We start from the raw sequence: 15,849 nt of genomic DNA, 5'->3' as shown, positions 1-15,849 counted from the left end.
GTGACCTGTTTCATCGTTATATTTGTTAAATCGTTATTTTGAAGAACCAAGTACACTAAAGTCGCTTTTTACGCGGGGGATACGTGCCGCGTAAAAAACCGTGTAAATTCTGGAATCCTCGTAATAAACCGCGTGAATTCCGGAATCCGCGTAAAAAACCTGCGTAAATTCTGCAATCCGAGTGAAGAGAAACCGGAATCCGCGTAAAAAAATACCGCGTGAATTCCGTAATCCGCGAAAATTCCGGAATCCGCGTAAAAAAACCTGCACAAATTCTGCAATCCGAGTGAAGAGAAACCGGAGTCCGCGTAAAAAAATACTGCGTAAATTCCGGAATCCGCGTAAAAAAAACCGTGTACATTCCGCAATCCGCGTAAAAAAAACCCGCGTAAAAAGCTACCTTAGCGACGATGGTTGATGGAAAACACAAAGTTTTGGTTCAATCATTTGTCGGGTACGTATCCAGTTAGATTATTTAATTTGGGGAAATGTTGTTGCACAAACTTGCGAAACATTTCATTCTAGTTTGAAGATTAAAGTCTGTCATAACACGCGTGTGGTTGTAGATATCGGAGAACTGTGTTCGTAAGGCATGCTCATCTACCGGCGTTGTCTTCAGGATGTCATTGATAAAAATGGAGGACACATCGAGTACATTTGTTTGAAAGAACCTAATGAAGATAACCGATCTCTAAAATTTTTATTGTATTACTAAAAATAGTTGAAACTGGAATTTAAAAGTAGTAGCACAGAGCAAGCCTTTATTCACATACTCTCATTTCTTTCTGAGTGTGTTTGTTGTGGAGTGAGAAAGCCTTTAAAAAATTCCAAATTTGTAGTTGTCGCCCGTTAAAAAAGGGCGCTGTTTATAAAGCACGAAATCAGCAAAATAAAACACTGTGCACTTTCTGGCTGCTAATAACTTACTTACTTACTCAGTTAATCAAAACTTACTTACTTACTTAGATGGTCGTACATCATTAGACATGGCCTGCATAACGTGGTTCCGCCAATTTACTCGGTCCATGGCTGCCTGCCTCCAGTTCCGCGGGCACCCGGTACTCTGCAGATCTTGCTCCATCTGGTCGACCCATCTCGCTCGTTGCGTCCCTCGTTTGCTCGTTCCCGCCGGATTTGATGCGAACACCAATTTTGCAGGTTAGCTATCCGGCATTCTAACTACATGTCCTGCCCAGCGTATCCTTCCAGCTTTAGCCTTTTTCTAAATACTGGGTTCACCGTAGAGGCGCGCAAGCTCGTGGTTCATCCTACGCCTCCACACTCCGTTCTCCTGCACACCGCCAAAGATGGTTCTTAGCACCCGACGTTCAAAAACTCCGAGTGCTCGCAAGTCCTCCTCGAGCATTGTCCACGTCTCATGCCCGTAGGGAACGACCGGTCTTATTAGCGTTTTGTATAGGATACATTTGGTGCGAAGACTCAGATTTTGCGACCGTGGTTTTTTATGGAGACCATAGTAGACACGACTTCCACTGATAATACGTCTTCTAATCTCCCGGCTGGTATCGTTGTTCTCAGTTACCAGAGAGCCGAGGTACATAAACTCGTCGACCACCTCGAACTCATCCCCATTGATTGTTACCGTAATGCCTAGGCGTGCCCTGTCGTGCTCGGACCCACATGCAAGCATATTCCTACTTAGTTTTCGACGTATTAACCTTCAGTCCGATCCTATCTGCTTCACGTTTCAGTCGGGTATACTGGTCTGCCACCGTCTCAAATTTTCTGCCGTCAATATCCACGTCATCCGCAAAGCAAATAAATTGACCTGATCTGTGGAAAATCGTACCCCGCATGTCAAACCCCGCTCGTCTCATAACACCCTCCAGCGAGACGTTAAACTATAAGCAGGAGGGACCATCACCTTGTCGGAGCCCCCTTTGAGAATGAGTCCGACGTTCCACCCGAAATTCTCACGAAACACTTCACATCCTCCATCGTAGCCTTAATCAGTCTTGTCAGCTTCCCCGGAAAGCCATTTTTGTCGAGAATTTTTCATAGCTCTTGTCGGTTTATTGAGTCGTATGCGGCTTTAAAATCGACGAAAAGATGGTGTGTAGGGACTCTAAACTCACGGCACTTTTGGAGGATCTGCCGCAGTGTAAAGATTTGGTCAGTCGTAGACCGTCCTTCCATGAAGCCGGCCTGGTAGCTTCCAACAAACCTGCTGGCTAATGGTGACAGCCGTTGGAAGATGACCTGGGAAAACACTTGGGGCAGATAACCCCTTCTTTCCACTTCTCCGGTGGCTGTTCTGTTTCCCAGATCTCGACGATCAGTCGAAGCAGCGAGCTAGCCAGTTTGTCGGGGCCCATCTTAATAAGCTCAGCTCCGATGCCGTTTTTTTGGCCCCTTTGTTGTTCTTGAGCTGCCGGCTCTCATCCTTAACTTCGCTTATTGTTGGGGGTGGCACATCTTCGTCGTTCGTTGCACCGACCACGTCTTCTCCGCTTCTGTTGTGGTCTTCTGCTTGCACGCCATTCAGGTGTTCATCGTAGTGGTGCTCCCACCTTTCGATCACCACACGATCGTCCGTCAAAATGCCTCCATTTTTATCCCTACACATTTCGGATCGTGGGGCAAAACCTCTGCGGGATGCGTTGAGTTTTTGGTATAACTATCGTGTTTCGTTTGTGCGGTGCAGCTGCTCGAGTTCTTCATATTCCTCCTCTTCCTGGGGACGCTTTTTTTCCTTGAAGAGTTGGACTTGCTGCCTCCGTTTTAGTCTATATCGCTCCACATTCTGACGGGTGGCTCTACGCAGCATTGTTGCCCGCGCTGCGTTCTTCTCGTCCAAAATCTGCCGACATTCTTCGTCAAACCACTCGTTACGTCGATTCGGTTGCACGTATCCCAGGACTTCCTCCGCCGCACTGCTGATAACTGTTTTCACGGCGTTCCAGCGATCCTCTAGAGAGGCTTCTTCAAGCTCTCCCTATTCTGGCAGTGCAGCTTCGAGCGATGACGCGTACTGTGTTGCGACGTCGTGTTGCTTCAGTCGCGCGAAGTTATACCGTGGCGGGCGACGGTACCGTATGTTATTCACAACAGATAGTTTTTGGCGTATCTTAACCATCACTAGGTAGTGATCCGAATCGATGTTAGCGCCTCGATGTGATCTGACGTTGATAATGTCCGAGAAGCGCCGACCATCTATCAAAACGTGGTCGATTAGTGTTTCTGTTCTATTCGGTGATCTCCAGGTGAGTCTATGGTGGAGGCTATGCTGGAAGAAGGTGCTTCGTATGGCCATGTTTTTGGAGGTGGAAAAGTCGATTAGTCTTTCGTTAGCTGGTGTGCACTGAATCGTCCAATCACCGATCTATACTCCTCTTCCTGGCCAACCTGAGCGTTGTAATTCCCGATGATGATCTTGACATCATGTTTTGAGCAGCGGTCGTATTTACTCTCCAACTGCGCGTAAAATTCTTCCTTGTCGTCATCGGTGGTGTGGGCTATGCACGTTGGTAATACTAATGTTGAAGAAACGGCCTTTGATCCTCAACCTGCACATTCAAGGGCTGATTGGCCACCACCCGATCACCCGCTTCTGCATCTCTCCCATCACTATAAAAGCTGTTCCCAGCTCATGTGTGCTTCCACAACTCTGGTCGATGGTGTGGCCATTCCTGGCCTCTGGTACGTACGCACCATCGTCCCTTTCCAGCATACCTCCTGCAGCGCTACGATGTTGAACTTGCGGGTCTTCAATTCCTCGGAAAGCACGCGGGTACTTCCTAGGTAGTTGAGGAATCGACAGTTCCATGTTCCAAGAATCCAAACGTTAGTCCGTTTTTGTTGCCTAGGTCCTAGCCGATTGTTCCGGTCCGTAATTAATCGTAATTAAAATGTTCAAAAATAAATATGAAATCGGAAAAATTATCAACTACCCATGTTTTACTGTCTATTTCTGTATTCTGATGTTGTACTGATGATGTACTTTGGGGTGGTGTGGTCCTCGTGGTTCTGTGGTTAGCGTTGTCGGTCGACTTGCTCTCCCACACACGGTTGTGATGTCGGGTTTGATTCCCGATCAAGACGAGGATCTTTTCGAGCTGGAAATTTTCTCGACTCAGCACTGGGGCACGGTGTATCGTTGTACTTATCCTACAACATGCAAAATGTGCCAAAAACAATATCTATAACGAATTCTCTCAACTAATCTAGTTGATCGAGACCGCTATTAACCCTCCAGACTAGCGTGTGATATTGTTGTTGTGTTGATGTGTACTTTCGATCAACAATCAGTTTCACTGCACCTTATGTGTGTGAATCGGTTGAGAAGAAAAATATAACTTACCTACATATCAAAAGACACAATTATGGGTCCGAAGCGAAGATGGTGCGAAGAGAAAACAAACTTCTCTTACGTAAGTCACTCACCATGGAGCTTTCCGACAGCTCAGTCACGCACGCTAAATTCGAGTTTTTTGCCTCATAATTGACTCCTGCTTACTCTACTGGGATTGTACAAATCGAAATTATTTTTTGAGTTGCTCGGTACTGTAAGATAGGGGAACATCATCTCAGCCCATATGTTCATCTTATACAACATGAAAACACGATTGAAGACAGGAAAAAACGCATATTTTCTTCTTAAACCAATCTGCTAATCACAGCACTGCAGTGGTTACCTAGGTTACCAATTTTGCACGTAAACAACTACAGCGGATATTTAGGTAACCTACTACGACGGGCTGTGGCTACGTTCATTTATGATAATGTGATTCATTCATGATTAACAGTGTGATGAGTACGGGGATTGTGAGCGTTGTGAGATGAATTGAGCAGTGATTCGAGTTTTGAGATGGATATGAAAGCGTTGTGAAAAATGGTTTGTTTTACAAAATTCAGGATAAATTTAGCTAATTTTACGAAATATACAATGCTGAAGGATTACATAAGAGCACATAAGCATATTTAGTTTATTTGTTCAATGATTTTGTGAAAATTTGGTGTTTAATCCGTGAATTCTTCGTGAATATCGGCTTAATGAGATGAATAATGGAGCAGTTCCCCTACTATCCGTAAGCAAATCACACAGTTCGCGCAGAAATAAATTAATAAATTAAAGCCAGCGAAAGGAAGTAAACATTTTGCAATCAATGCAGAGATTTGTTTGCCTCATCTTTGATCCTTACATTGTGTAAAGTGCCCCAATACATGCACGATTGGAGAGGTCTATGGCACGGGACTATAAACACGTTCGTTTCATTTATGAGTGCATGCTCTGTTGCCACTGTACTGAGTACCTATTCTGGTGGCAAACAACGTATTTGAGTATAATGAAGCGATAATGAGCAACACAGATTTTTTGAAGAGCTTTTTCCGTCATTTTTCAGAGGTGGGCGAAAAAGGCTCTTTGCGTGGGCGAAATTAGGATTTTGGGGGACGAATTAAGGAACTTGGGCACCCATCAGGAAATTTCTATTTAACACGACCAGATAAGTTATTTTGGTTGTAAGGCAACTCGAATGTGTAATATTGTGTATATTGAGCACTTGCAATGAGTAAAGAAATGAATAAAGTGGGCAATTTATGAGTTCGTTCCCCTTTTAATGTGTAAGACAAGATATAATAGTAGAGGACTATTTCTATCAGTTTTACTATCCTCAATTCGTCATATCTCAGTAGTGTTTAATCAAAGACAAGATAACAAGATACACAAGTGTCAGATCTTAACAATTTCAAGTAATGTAGCGCCCCCGAACGACTCCCAGAAACATTAATAGTGAATGTGTGTGTATTGTGCATAAAATATCTAATACGAGCTTGACAATAACAACTACAGATATGTCTTGTTAATCGTAAAACAATATCGCACGTTTAGCCTTGGGGCTAATAGCGGTCTCGATCAACTAGATTAGTTGAGAGAATTCTTCATCGATATTGTTTTTTGGCACATTTTGCATGTGTAGGATAAGTACAACGATACACCGTGCCCCAGTGCTGAGTCGAGAAAATTTCCAGCTCGAAAAGATCCTCGACTCGATCAGGAATCGAACCCGATATCATAACCGTGTGGGAGAGCTAGCCGACCGACATCGCTAACCACAGAGCCACGGGGACCACCGTCTTGTTAAACGTGCCAAACCGATAACACGCATACAGACACAGTTGGTGTTTCTTGGACGCGTTGAGGGCGTTTCGACCTTGTTTACAGTCACATGCAGTTAAATACATGTATGTAAATGAGCGGTGATAGTTGAGGGAAAATCATTGAAATCTCGTTGTTATTTTCCTTTGCCGTTGCTGAAATCATCAAAAATAATTTAAGCAATTAGAAAATAAAAATAATTCAAAAAGAAAAACCTGGCGATGGTGGGAAGTTTAGCTTAAACGAGTGTTGTGTCAAATTTTGATAAGAATGAAATCCGGTTTATTTTCTCTCTATTTTTCTTTATTTTGCAACTTGACTTCAATGCGTTTTTTTTCTTCTTCTGAAATATACATTGCGAAATATAAAATAGTGAAAAATTTACAAATGTGCGAATAATGTTTGCTCTCGATTTCCTGTTTTATTTTAACTTTGTTTGCTACGCTACAGATCAATCGGCAACTTGTGTCGCAGGCCTGCACGGTCCGGAAGTGGCCGATTGGTTGAGTCAATTTGTTTGAGTAAAAATTTTCTTTTATAATAATCCTCACTTTTATTTGCATTTCGTGTAGGTATATATTCTAGGCGAATCGATGTGTAACTTTCTATAGCGTTCAATTTCGAGTATATATATGCGTAGATTTATCGTTATGAATTTCACTCTTCGGATGTCAGGCTCAAAAAGAAAATGTGCCGGTCCTTTTTTTTACTTTCAATTGTATTTATTTTATATAAATAATGAATTGCTCTATATGACTGGAATGCTTTATTACTTTGTGTTCGAGTTTCTCTCTTTTTTTTTGTTTTGCTTGAATGGCGTTTGCTTGGAATCGCGGTAATTTCATATCATTTTTCTGTTCGCAGATGATCGCCCGGGCGTTTCGTAAGTATAGTATCATGTAAAAGTAAGATTAGTGGCAGTTTGGTATTTTTCGTTTCTTCCTCTCGTCATACGGTTGGTTTAGTGTGCTTACGTACTCGTTGAAGCGTCGAAATACTTTACCTAATAGTGGATAAGGGAGGCTATTTGCGGCTTGTCTGTTTCAGCTAGTGATGAAATGTGGCTGTGCGAGTAATGCCAAAGTTCCAGTAGTTTCAGTGTGACGAAAATTTAACTTTCACTGTGTTAAGTTGATAGTGTTAGGAAACGTTGTACTAATTGCGCATTTCTCTCTGTAGGTGTAAATTTCGAAAATAGATGGCAGCTTTCTACTGTGTTTAAATTAAAACTACATCGTTGAAATGCATAGCCAAGAAGCACTACTCTGATACTTAAGCATGATTGCGCATCTATCGATCAAAATACCTCTCAAAGATGAAGCTATGTTTTTTTTTTATCGAATATCTAAAAGTTTGTATCGCTTAGTAAAAACTCCTATTAACTTAGGTTGCTTACTCCTCTGTTATGTACAGCCGACTGCTTGTTATTTCGTATCAAATATTTCACTAGCTTAAGTTGCTTGGATTTCAAATTCCTAATAACTACTATGGAATGAAATATGCAATTTTTAATTGGTAATAACTCGACGAATGATTTATCTATGCGCGCTTAACGATCTGTTGAACTGTTAATGTATCACTATCTCAACTGTAATCTTTGTTTTGTATCCGTTATCATATGTTTGTTACAGAAACGATGAGTAAAAATGATTTTTTATCTCTCCGATTTGTAGTTTTTTTAACGACTTGGTAATCTTGAGTGATTGAATAGTAAAGCAAATTTACGACTCACTTAGGATACAAGTAAAGTCCGGCTGTCTTTTGAACTCGGAGAGAAAACTAATAAGTTTGCTTGTAATGTTCAACTTATATCACATCCAAACTCTCCCGTTTCGCTTTGAGTCACATTTGCCTTGATTGTAATGGACGAATTATTGTAGTAGTCGTAGTGATAGCAACAGTAGTAGTAGTGTAGTAATAGTAGTAGTAGTGCGCTGTTTTGCGTGAAATGTTACACTGAAGTTGCAGTATCTGCGTTTGTTTGTCTTAAACGATAAAATATTTGCTTTCATCATTTAGAATGCTGAATTAAAGCTTAGTTCCGTCTGATGTTGCATTCTTGGAATAAATTTTATTGTGAGTTTACAGAAAGTCGTTCGTAATTGCATACTTTGAGCTAACTTGTGGTAACTAACTTTTGTGCATCCTAGTCCAAACAAAAAAAAAACGAAATTTTCATCCAGTAATACATTTGTTGATAAGAAACTGTAGTTTAGAAAGGAAAACTATATTATAAACACGAAAAAGTTTCGGTTTTATGAATATTCGTTTCTAATTTAATTTAGATTGACAGTTTTTTTCTTCTAGAAAAAGGGTAATCTTTAAGATTCTAATAATTTGGAAAAGTTTATTGAAACAGAGTGATGTAAATAGAACTTGAATATCTTTTAACATGTCGTAAATACGAGCGAAAACGGTTTTGATAAAAATGGTTAATAATGGCGCACGACCAGCCATCAGAAAAATTATGATCTCTTATACTAAAAACATGTTTAAAATTTCGTTCATATCGAAAAAAAAAAAATTAAATTTGGTTTGAACTCGCTATTTGAACCTCTAAAAACTTTTTTCAAACCATCCAACCGAAACTCTTTCGTGACACAGGAGTTTTATCATCCATCAATACACTGGAACAAATGGAAATATACATTGAAGTGGTAACCAAAATTGTTCAAACTTTCAAGGTGAACAAAAATTCACATCAACATCTAAACCATTAAAAAGCAATAGGCGATAACTCTGTCTCTTATAAGATGTAATTAACGATGGATAAAAAGTTGCTACTATATAGTAAGAGAAAACATCATCATTAGCATCATTCTCGTACGAGAAAAGTGCCTAACGTTACACGATGATATAACATAACGGCCGATATGTCTTCTCCTACGATAAATTGAAATCTATATCGGAATGTAAAAATATACCTCTTCTCTATCAACGGGAGAAACACTGCTTATTCGGTAGCTTGTCAATTCCTACTAGTGTGTGTGTAACAACCTGCGTAATTAATATTGTTGGCTTTCAACAATTCTAAACATCTCTTGCTCGTGATGCGTGCTCCTGTTCCTAACCTTACAGCCTAAAGCGAGCCTACTCTATCATAGCTGGTTCCAATAAAAACAGTACTAATAATAATAATGAGTCAAAATCAATGCAATCTACTGTGGACGAGTTTTATCAATCGATATTTTGTGAGAGTGCAAGTAACGTAATCCGTTCGAATGTGCCGTTGAAGGATGGTGCCGTTCCGGTTCGTACCACCATGCTTTTATCGAATAGTACTCTAGTACTCGTAACTTCCGCAACCGCTGATTCGTGGACCGTATTTCGGTAGATTCACGCGTCAGCAGTTGTGCTAGAAAGTGCACCTTCATTATTATTCATTATTCATTTTTATTCTGTATTATTTTTTTTTTGAGATAAGAATAAGCGGCAACAATTCCGTTAAACTAGACTAGTTCTGGTTTACTTGAGATAATTATTTAAATTGATTATTTTGTTTGTTTTTTATCTTTCTTAAGATACGAGAGATTGAAAAGTTTGTTCTCGCACTGAACGAATGAAAGGGTATGCATTCCAACCAGTTGGCTTGTGTAAGGAAAATTTGTTTGCTATATGATGAAAGTTAGGATTCAAATTTGTTGCTATACAATTTTTAGTTTCTTTTATAGTTTTCGATTTTTTTGGATGGATCGTTTTACCTTTTCGTCTACATACGGTTTCTATTTGCCGAGTGGATGTAATCCTATGTTGTTGCAAGAAAAAAACTGGAAATATGCAATGCTACACCCCACATGGGATGCTCCATGGGGATTGGGTGAAGATGGCGTTAGGTTTACTTGGTGTTTTTGATGAATGGTGTTCCGCTGCTCGCTAGTGAATTTGTTCTCAGCTCGACGATCCATTTTATTTTCGATTATGCCAAGGATAATGACAATGATCCTCGCGTATTTGTTACACTGGTACACCGTTACCGCTATCACTAGGTTGCGCAGTCGTCCGAGGGATGCCCTCACTGCTCTCACTGTAGTCTTCACGTCATCGAAGTGATTGTAGTAGTTCATGTTAATGCTTTTGCCAGCTGATTGAGTGTGCATTGTTGTATGGTCAGGGTCCGTGACGGTCGGACTGTCCGTATGTTCTGCGTCGGTAGCGTTCTTGTCGATATTATTGGCCCTTGGAATTTGATTATACTCCAACCGCTGCTAGCACCAATCGCCTTCATCCGATTCTGAGTAAATCGAATGCATGCCAACTTTGGGTTTATAGCCATTCAGCGTCGACGAACCGAAGGTGCTACCACCGGTACGCCCCAGATTGTACAGGTGCTCGTACGAGAGCGGTTCAACCCTAGATGGAAAAGAGAAAATTGTTGAATATCAATCGCGAGTAGAGATTTACGGTCTACTATCTACAATTAGTTTGTTTTCTGAATTTTCCTATTTCATTCACAACAGCATTGTGTTTAGTCATAATTTGTGTCTCTCAGGTAAATAGATGTAAAATGAAAATCTAAAAACGGAAAAATATTTCCAATTTCAACTGATAGGTAAATGGTTAGTTTTTAATAGATTTCTTTCACTCTTGCAGCAATCGAGTGGAAAATCGACATAATTATACACCTAGTATATCAGAAATATTCTTTTTGGACTATATAAGATCCTGCTTATGTTTAAACGAATTGTATTTCTAGTGGATGGCGACTAGCACGGTCCCAACTAAGCAGCAGTAGCTGCAGCGAGTATCAGCAGCGATAGTGGCAGCGGCAGTTGTAGCGGTAGTGGTAGCAGCGTCAGCGATAGGTGCGGTAGCACTTCCTCTATCAAAAAGTTACCTTTGTGCGGTAACGGCAGAGTTAGTAGTAGGTACATTGGCCGGCACTTTCTTCAATGAAAAGCTGCCGTATCTTGACAACACACAAACTTTTTGGGATGATGGCAATCAAAATCTGTAGGCCGTCAGATTTTCAGGGTGAAAACGGCTTTCCACTGTGTTATTAAAAGAATGCTTTATTTTCACACTCAGGGATAGCACAGAGATGCCATCAGCATCATATCCGATGCTAAATTTAACAACAAACTGTCCGTTTTAGGACAACCAAACCAAATGAATTGAAGATTTAATGTTTTTTCATTTTGCGTTAGAATTAAAACTGTCCGTTTTAGGACAACCAACCAAATGAATTGAAGATTTAATGTTTTCTCATTTTGCGCTAGAATTGAAAGTAAAATGTTATTTTAATCTGCTTGCACTCTGGCTGTTGAAAGTTGTTTGCACAATATAGTATTTGCTCCATTACTGTTTCAGTTATGTCGTATTTATACGTGCAAGTGGAAATTCGATAGCACTTCATCTTCTCTTTTGAACAAAATTTTGAAAATATTCAATAGGTACATGTAATGTAACAAACAACTTTATGTAGGTCTTCGTCAACCTTCTGATTTTTTATCTCATTTCCGAAAAATCTTTGTAGGACACTTATTTGAATTGTCATTTTTTAAAGTAGAACTACGTCCCTCAAGAAGTTTTGCGATGCAGGTGTAAAATGAAAATCTATAAACGCTGCTTATAAGTTAGCCTTCAACAAATCATCTGGAGCAGATTGAATTTTTATCACCAGTCAGTTATTAGGTACAGCGGAGCACCTGATCCTTATTCCGGACACGGTCGCGAGAGGTGCCATTGGGTGCAGCAGAATGTTTTGTTGTCACTGGTGCCGGATAGCAGTACACTTTATACAGAGCAGAGTGAATTTCTAATTATGTGCGACCAAGAGAAATATGCAATGCTATCGATGCACAGTAGTTCACTCAAGAGCAAATCTTCCGTATTGAAGTATATTTCATATATGTGATATCTATAGTGTTTTTGGATGAATTGATTGTTATTTTTGTCCATTTTTGTCCATTTTGACTCTTTTTTCTCAATATTCCGGTAACCACCTGACCGATGTTGCTCCATCAACCGTCAAACGAACGAATTTTTAGTCTTCTAAAGCTCTATTGTTTGTAATTATAAATCGGATTAACTGTTCCGAAGATATACCCAAAATAGTGCCAAAATATTTTCACATTACACCTTTGTGATGACACATCAGAATACCCAACGAAGCATCAGTCAGACGGTACATTTTTAGCTTATCCCGGAAGAAGGTGAGCCTTCTGTTGAATTAATGGAAAACAGGTAGAATGTAAACTGGAACACGGCCTGCTGCCGTGGTCCACTAAAACAAGAACAGTTAAAGAGCAGGATATATCTTGATGAAAGACCGCGAACGGCTCTGCTATGCAAACCTTGGCAAAGCACTGTGCCTTCCGCGATGAGCAAACGTGGATAGCTCGGTAACGGCAAATATCTTAAATACCAATATAGTTCACTTACGTGAAATTATGAAGACAAATTGAAAATGACAGAAGCGTTAGTCGCCTTTTCGACCGCTAGGTGCGCCACTTCTGATTTTGTTCTACACGACATGCGAAAAAGAGTAACTTTTAACAATAATATTATCCTAATGGGTACACTGAAAAAAATGCACATTTTATTCTGAAGTGGACTCGGCCGAATATTTTATAATAATAAAGTTCGCCTATGTATGAGGCAATCCATGGGTGGTGTTCCACGGTTTGTACGTTTGTCGACCTCCGACAATATTTTGAGTTGTAAAATGGCGACTTCCGGTGTCTGGAAAACTGCCAAAAATGACCAAATACTACCTAATATGAGTGTTTTTTAACTAGAATGACGCTCAGAGGCCAGAAATTGTCTCCAAATGCCAGTTGGAAATCCAAGATGGCGACTTTCAGTTTCTGAAAAACAGCGGCAAATGACCAAATGTGGGTATTTCCGCGATTGTTATGATGCACTGAAGCTACAAATCGACCTCAGACAACATTATGAATTGTAAGATGACGACCTCCGGTGAATGGGAAACTGCCGAAAATGACCAAATACCACCCAATATGGGTATTTCTTCAACCGGCCGATTTCCATCCAATGTGAGATGCTTCGATACCAGAATGATACGCAGGAGCTAGAATCGACCACAGACACCATTTTGAATTCTAAGATGGTGACTCCCGGTTTCTGGAAAACAGCCGAAAATGACTGAATAACACCTATTATTGGTGTTTCTTAAACCACAATGACGCTCAGGGGCCAGAAATTGTCTCCAAATGCCATTTTAAAATCCAGGGTGGTGACTTCCGGTTTCTGGAAAATAGCCTAAAGTGACCAAATACCACCCAATATGAGTGTTTCTTTAACCAGAATGATGCATGGAGCTAAAAATTGACCTCAGACACCATTTTGAATTGTAAGATGGCAACTTCTGGAAAACAGCCGAATACTACGACCAATAATTTCAAACGATATAAACAAATCGCAAGAAATCAATGAATTTGGAATGTTGAAAATTATTAAAATAAACACAAAAATAGGCGGGACGAAGTTTGCCGGGTCAGCTAGTAAATACAAAAATATGCTGGTTAAAGCAAAGCTGCAAGTGATTAATACGAAGATTAGAACTCGAAAGCAAAAAATTTGGATGGATAAAAAAAACAAAAAAAAACTTTCAAAGCGAAGAAAACTAAACATTAAATAATAGTTTTTGCATAACAGTTGTTATCACTAATTATGTTTGTTTTGTTGAACATCTTTTATATATAATATAATAAAGCTTTTAAACCAATTACAACATTATATGTATCCATACCTAAATTGTTAAATTGATAGAACATTCAAGTGTTATCTAAGCTAAAAGTTGCACAACAACCATATACGACTATTGACAACCATTGTGCGGTTTCTCCTTTTATCTTCTCCACAAGTAATTGAAACCTTCATTTAATTGTACACTTCGTGGCCTGATCATTGAGCTTGAGCATGACGGCCGCACATTTCGTAGTTGCTTCCCGTGATTTATTTATATTTGCCCTAAACGGAAACATCAATATATCAAAAGGGCCTATTTTTAAAATAGAAATAGTGAAGAGTCCATCTGTACAATATATCGACAATGTTTTTTCGTCAAAATTGTCGTATTTTTGATTAAAGTTACCGAAGAAAACTTTGTTTTTAAATTTGAATTGAAAAAGCGAAAAAGCGAAAAGGCTTAGAATTAGTTGGTTTACAATTATTTATGCAAATAAAACCAAGTTAGTTTGTTTTTATTTCGTTGATTTTAGGACCACCCTAATTTTCATTTGCACATAAATAGAGGACTATGTATAAGAAACAACTTTTTACAAAAACTATGGCTTTAAATCGCAAACCGAAATCCTACGAAAAGCTTATGTCCGCATAAATTGCCTTATTGTACCACTGTGCAATGAGTTTAGTTACCTTTTTCACCACAAGAGGGGGTGTTCCCTGTCTGTCTTTACGGAAATATATGGGAAATTAGAGAGTGAACTATATTGTTATTTTAAGATATTTGGTAACGGTTTCGGCTCTCAACGGCACACACTTGCGCGCCGGTAAAAGCGCCCATTCTCACGAGGAATGCTGGCGTCTCTAAACAGAGCACGTGTTAGAACACCGGATGCTTTTCAAAAATCTTTATATAAGTACTAAAAGTCTAGTCCGAAAAAGAGATAGGCCAAAAAATACCATAGGCCAGTAAAGTACAGCTAGGTATACGGTAGCCAGAGAACGAAGAGGAAAGCCTCTCGCTCTGCGTTAGCTATAGGTAAATCATGTCACAAAATATCGAAAAATTGGTCGCAGTGACGAAAATACCCAACACGGGAAAAATATAATCATATACAAGCCATGCCAATCTAAACATATAAAAATGCAATCCAGTCTGTCTGTCTAATCCATATAGGCTCGGAAGCTACTGAATCGATCAGCGTGAAATTTTGTACATAGGGGTTTTAGGAGCCGGGAAAGGTTCCGAAGATAGCTCGAGTCCCCTCCCTATTTTGGAAGACAGGGGTCCCATACAAATGTAACAAAAATTTCTGCACATCTCGAGAACTTATCAAGTAAATGGAACCAAATTTGGCATGTACAAATTTAAAGCCAAAAAATATTTCCATGAGGGTTTGATACCCTTCTCACTTCTGGAAGGAAGGGGTCCCATACAAATGTTACACAAATTTCGCACAACTCGAGAATCAAGCATATTCGCTATACGCATATTTGCTATACAACCAAATTTGGCATGTTAATGTTTTTAGGGGTAAACATCATCAAAACGATAGAGTACTATCGATCAAATGACAAAGCACCGCTAATTTGTTTTGTGGAGAATGGCGCGAGCGTGAAACTGCATACAGCTTGTTGCTGTTACTGTCTTTGTGTTGGTGAAAGCGAGGGAATGCTGCTCCAGTTTTCCTGTTTGTTATTTTTGGTGGCTTCGATGAGGCGGTTTCTACTATGTCGTGGAAAGAGTTTGGTTCCGGTGCGTCGTTGGATTGTTGCTGTCTGGGGAATGAAGGATGGATGGCGAATGTGAGGTTTCGTAAATGGTGAGCAGCTTCATGGAGTCCCGCTTATATGTTCTATCATCCCAATTGCTGTGTACGGCAGATACGGCCATGCGGTAAATTGCTCAGCCGTGAGGGTGGTGTCGTACAGGCACGAGAGGCGCCTCACTTGACCTGTGCCAGCAGAGAAATTTACTGAAGCAAGTCCGACAACACCAGTACAAGAATACCCATCGCGCTCACATACATCGTCGCAGTAAGTAATAATGAGTTAGTTTTGCGTTAGTCGAGAGTATGAAAGGA

At 39.9% G+C, this 15,849-nt stretch overlaps 1 protein-coding gene across 10 annotated transcripts in view; it reads right to left on the bottom strand.

Annotated features, from left to right (window-relative positions):
- Positions 1 to 6,399: 6,399 nt before the first annotated feature.
- Positions 6,400 to 15,849, bottom strand: part of LOC129732797 (voltage-dependent calcium channel type A subunit alpha-1-like) — a 126,945-nt gene continuing 117,495 nt past the window's right edge. For all 10 annotated transcript variants that reach the window (XM_055694046.1, XM_055694053.1, XM_055694054.1 and 7 more), the window contains one exon: positions 6,400 to 10,468. In XM_055694046.1, coding sequence (XP_055550021.1) covers positions 10,324 to 10,468 — 145 coding nt within the window. In that variant the 3' untranslated portion in view covers positions 6,400 to 10,323. The remainder of the gene's footprint in view (positions 10,469 to 15,849) is intronic.

Source organism: Wyeomyia smithii, chromosome 3, assembly GCF_029784165.1.
Source record: "Wyeomyia smithii strain HCP4-BCI-WySm-NY-G18 chromosome 3, ASM2978416v1, whole genome shotgun sequence".
Taxonomy (NCBI): Eukaryota; Metazoa; Arthropoda; class Insecta; order Diptera; family Culicidae; genus Wyeomyia; species Wyeomyia smithii.
Note: the sequence above shows the minus strand (reverse complement) of the source record. Positions and strands in the feature narration are given on the sequence as shown.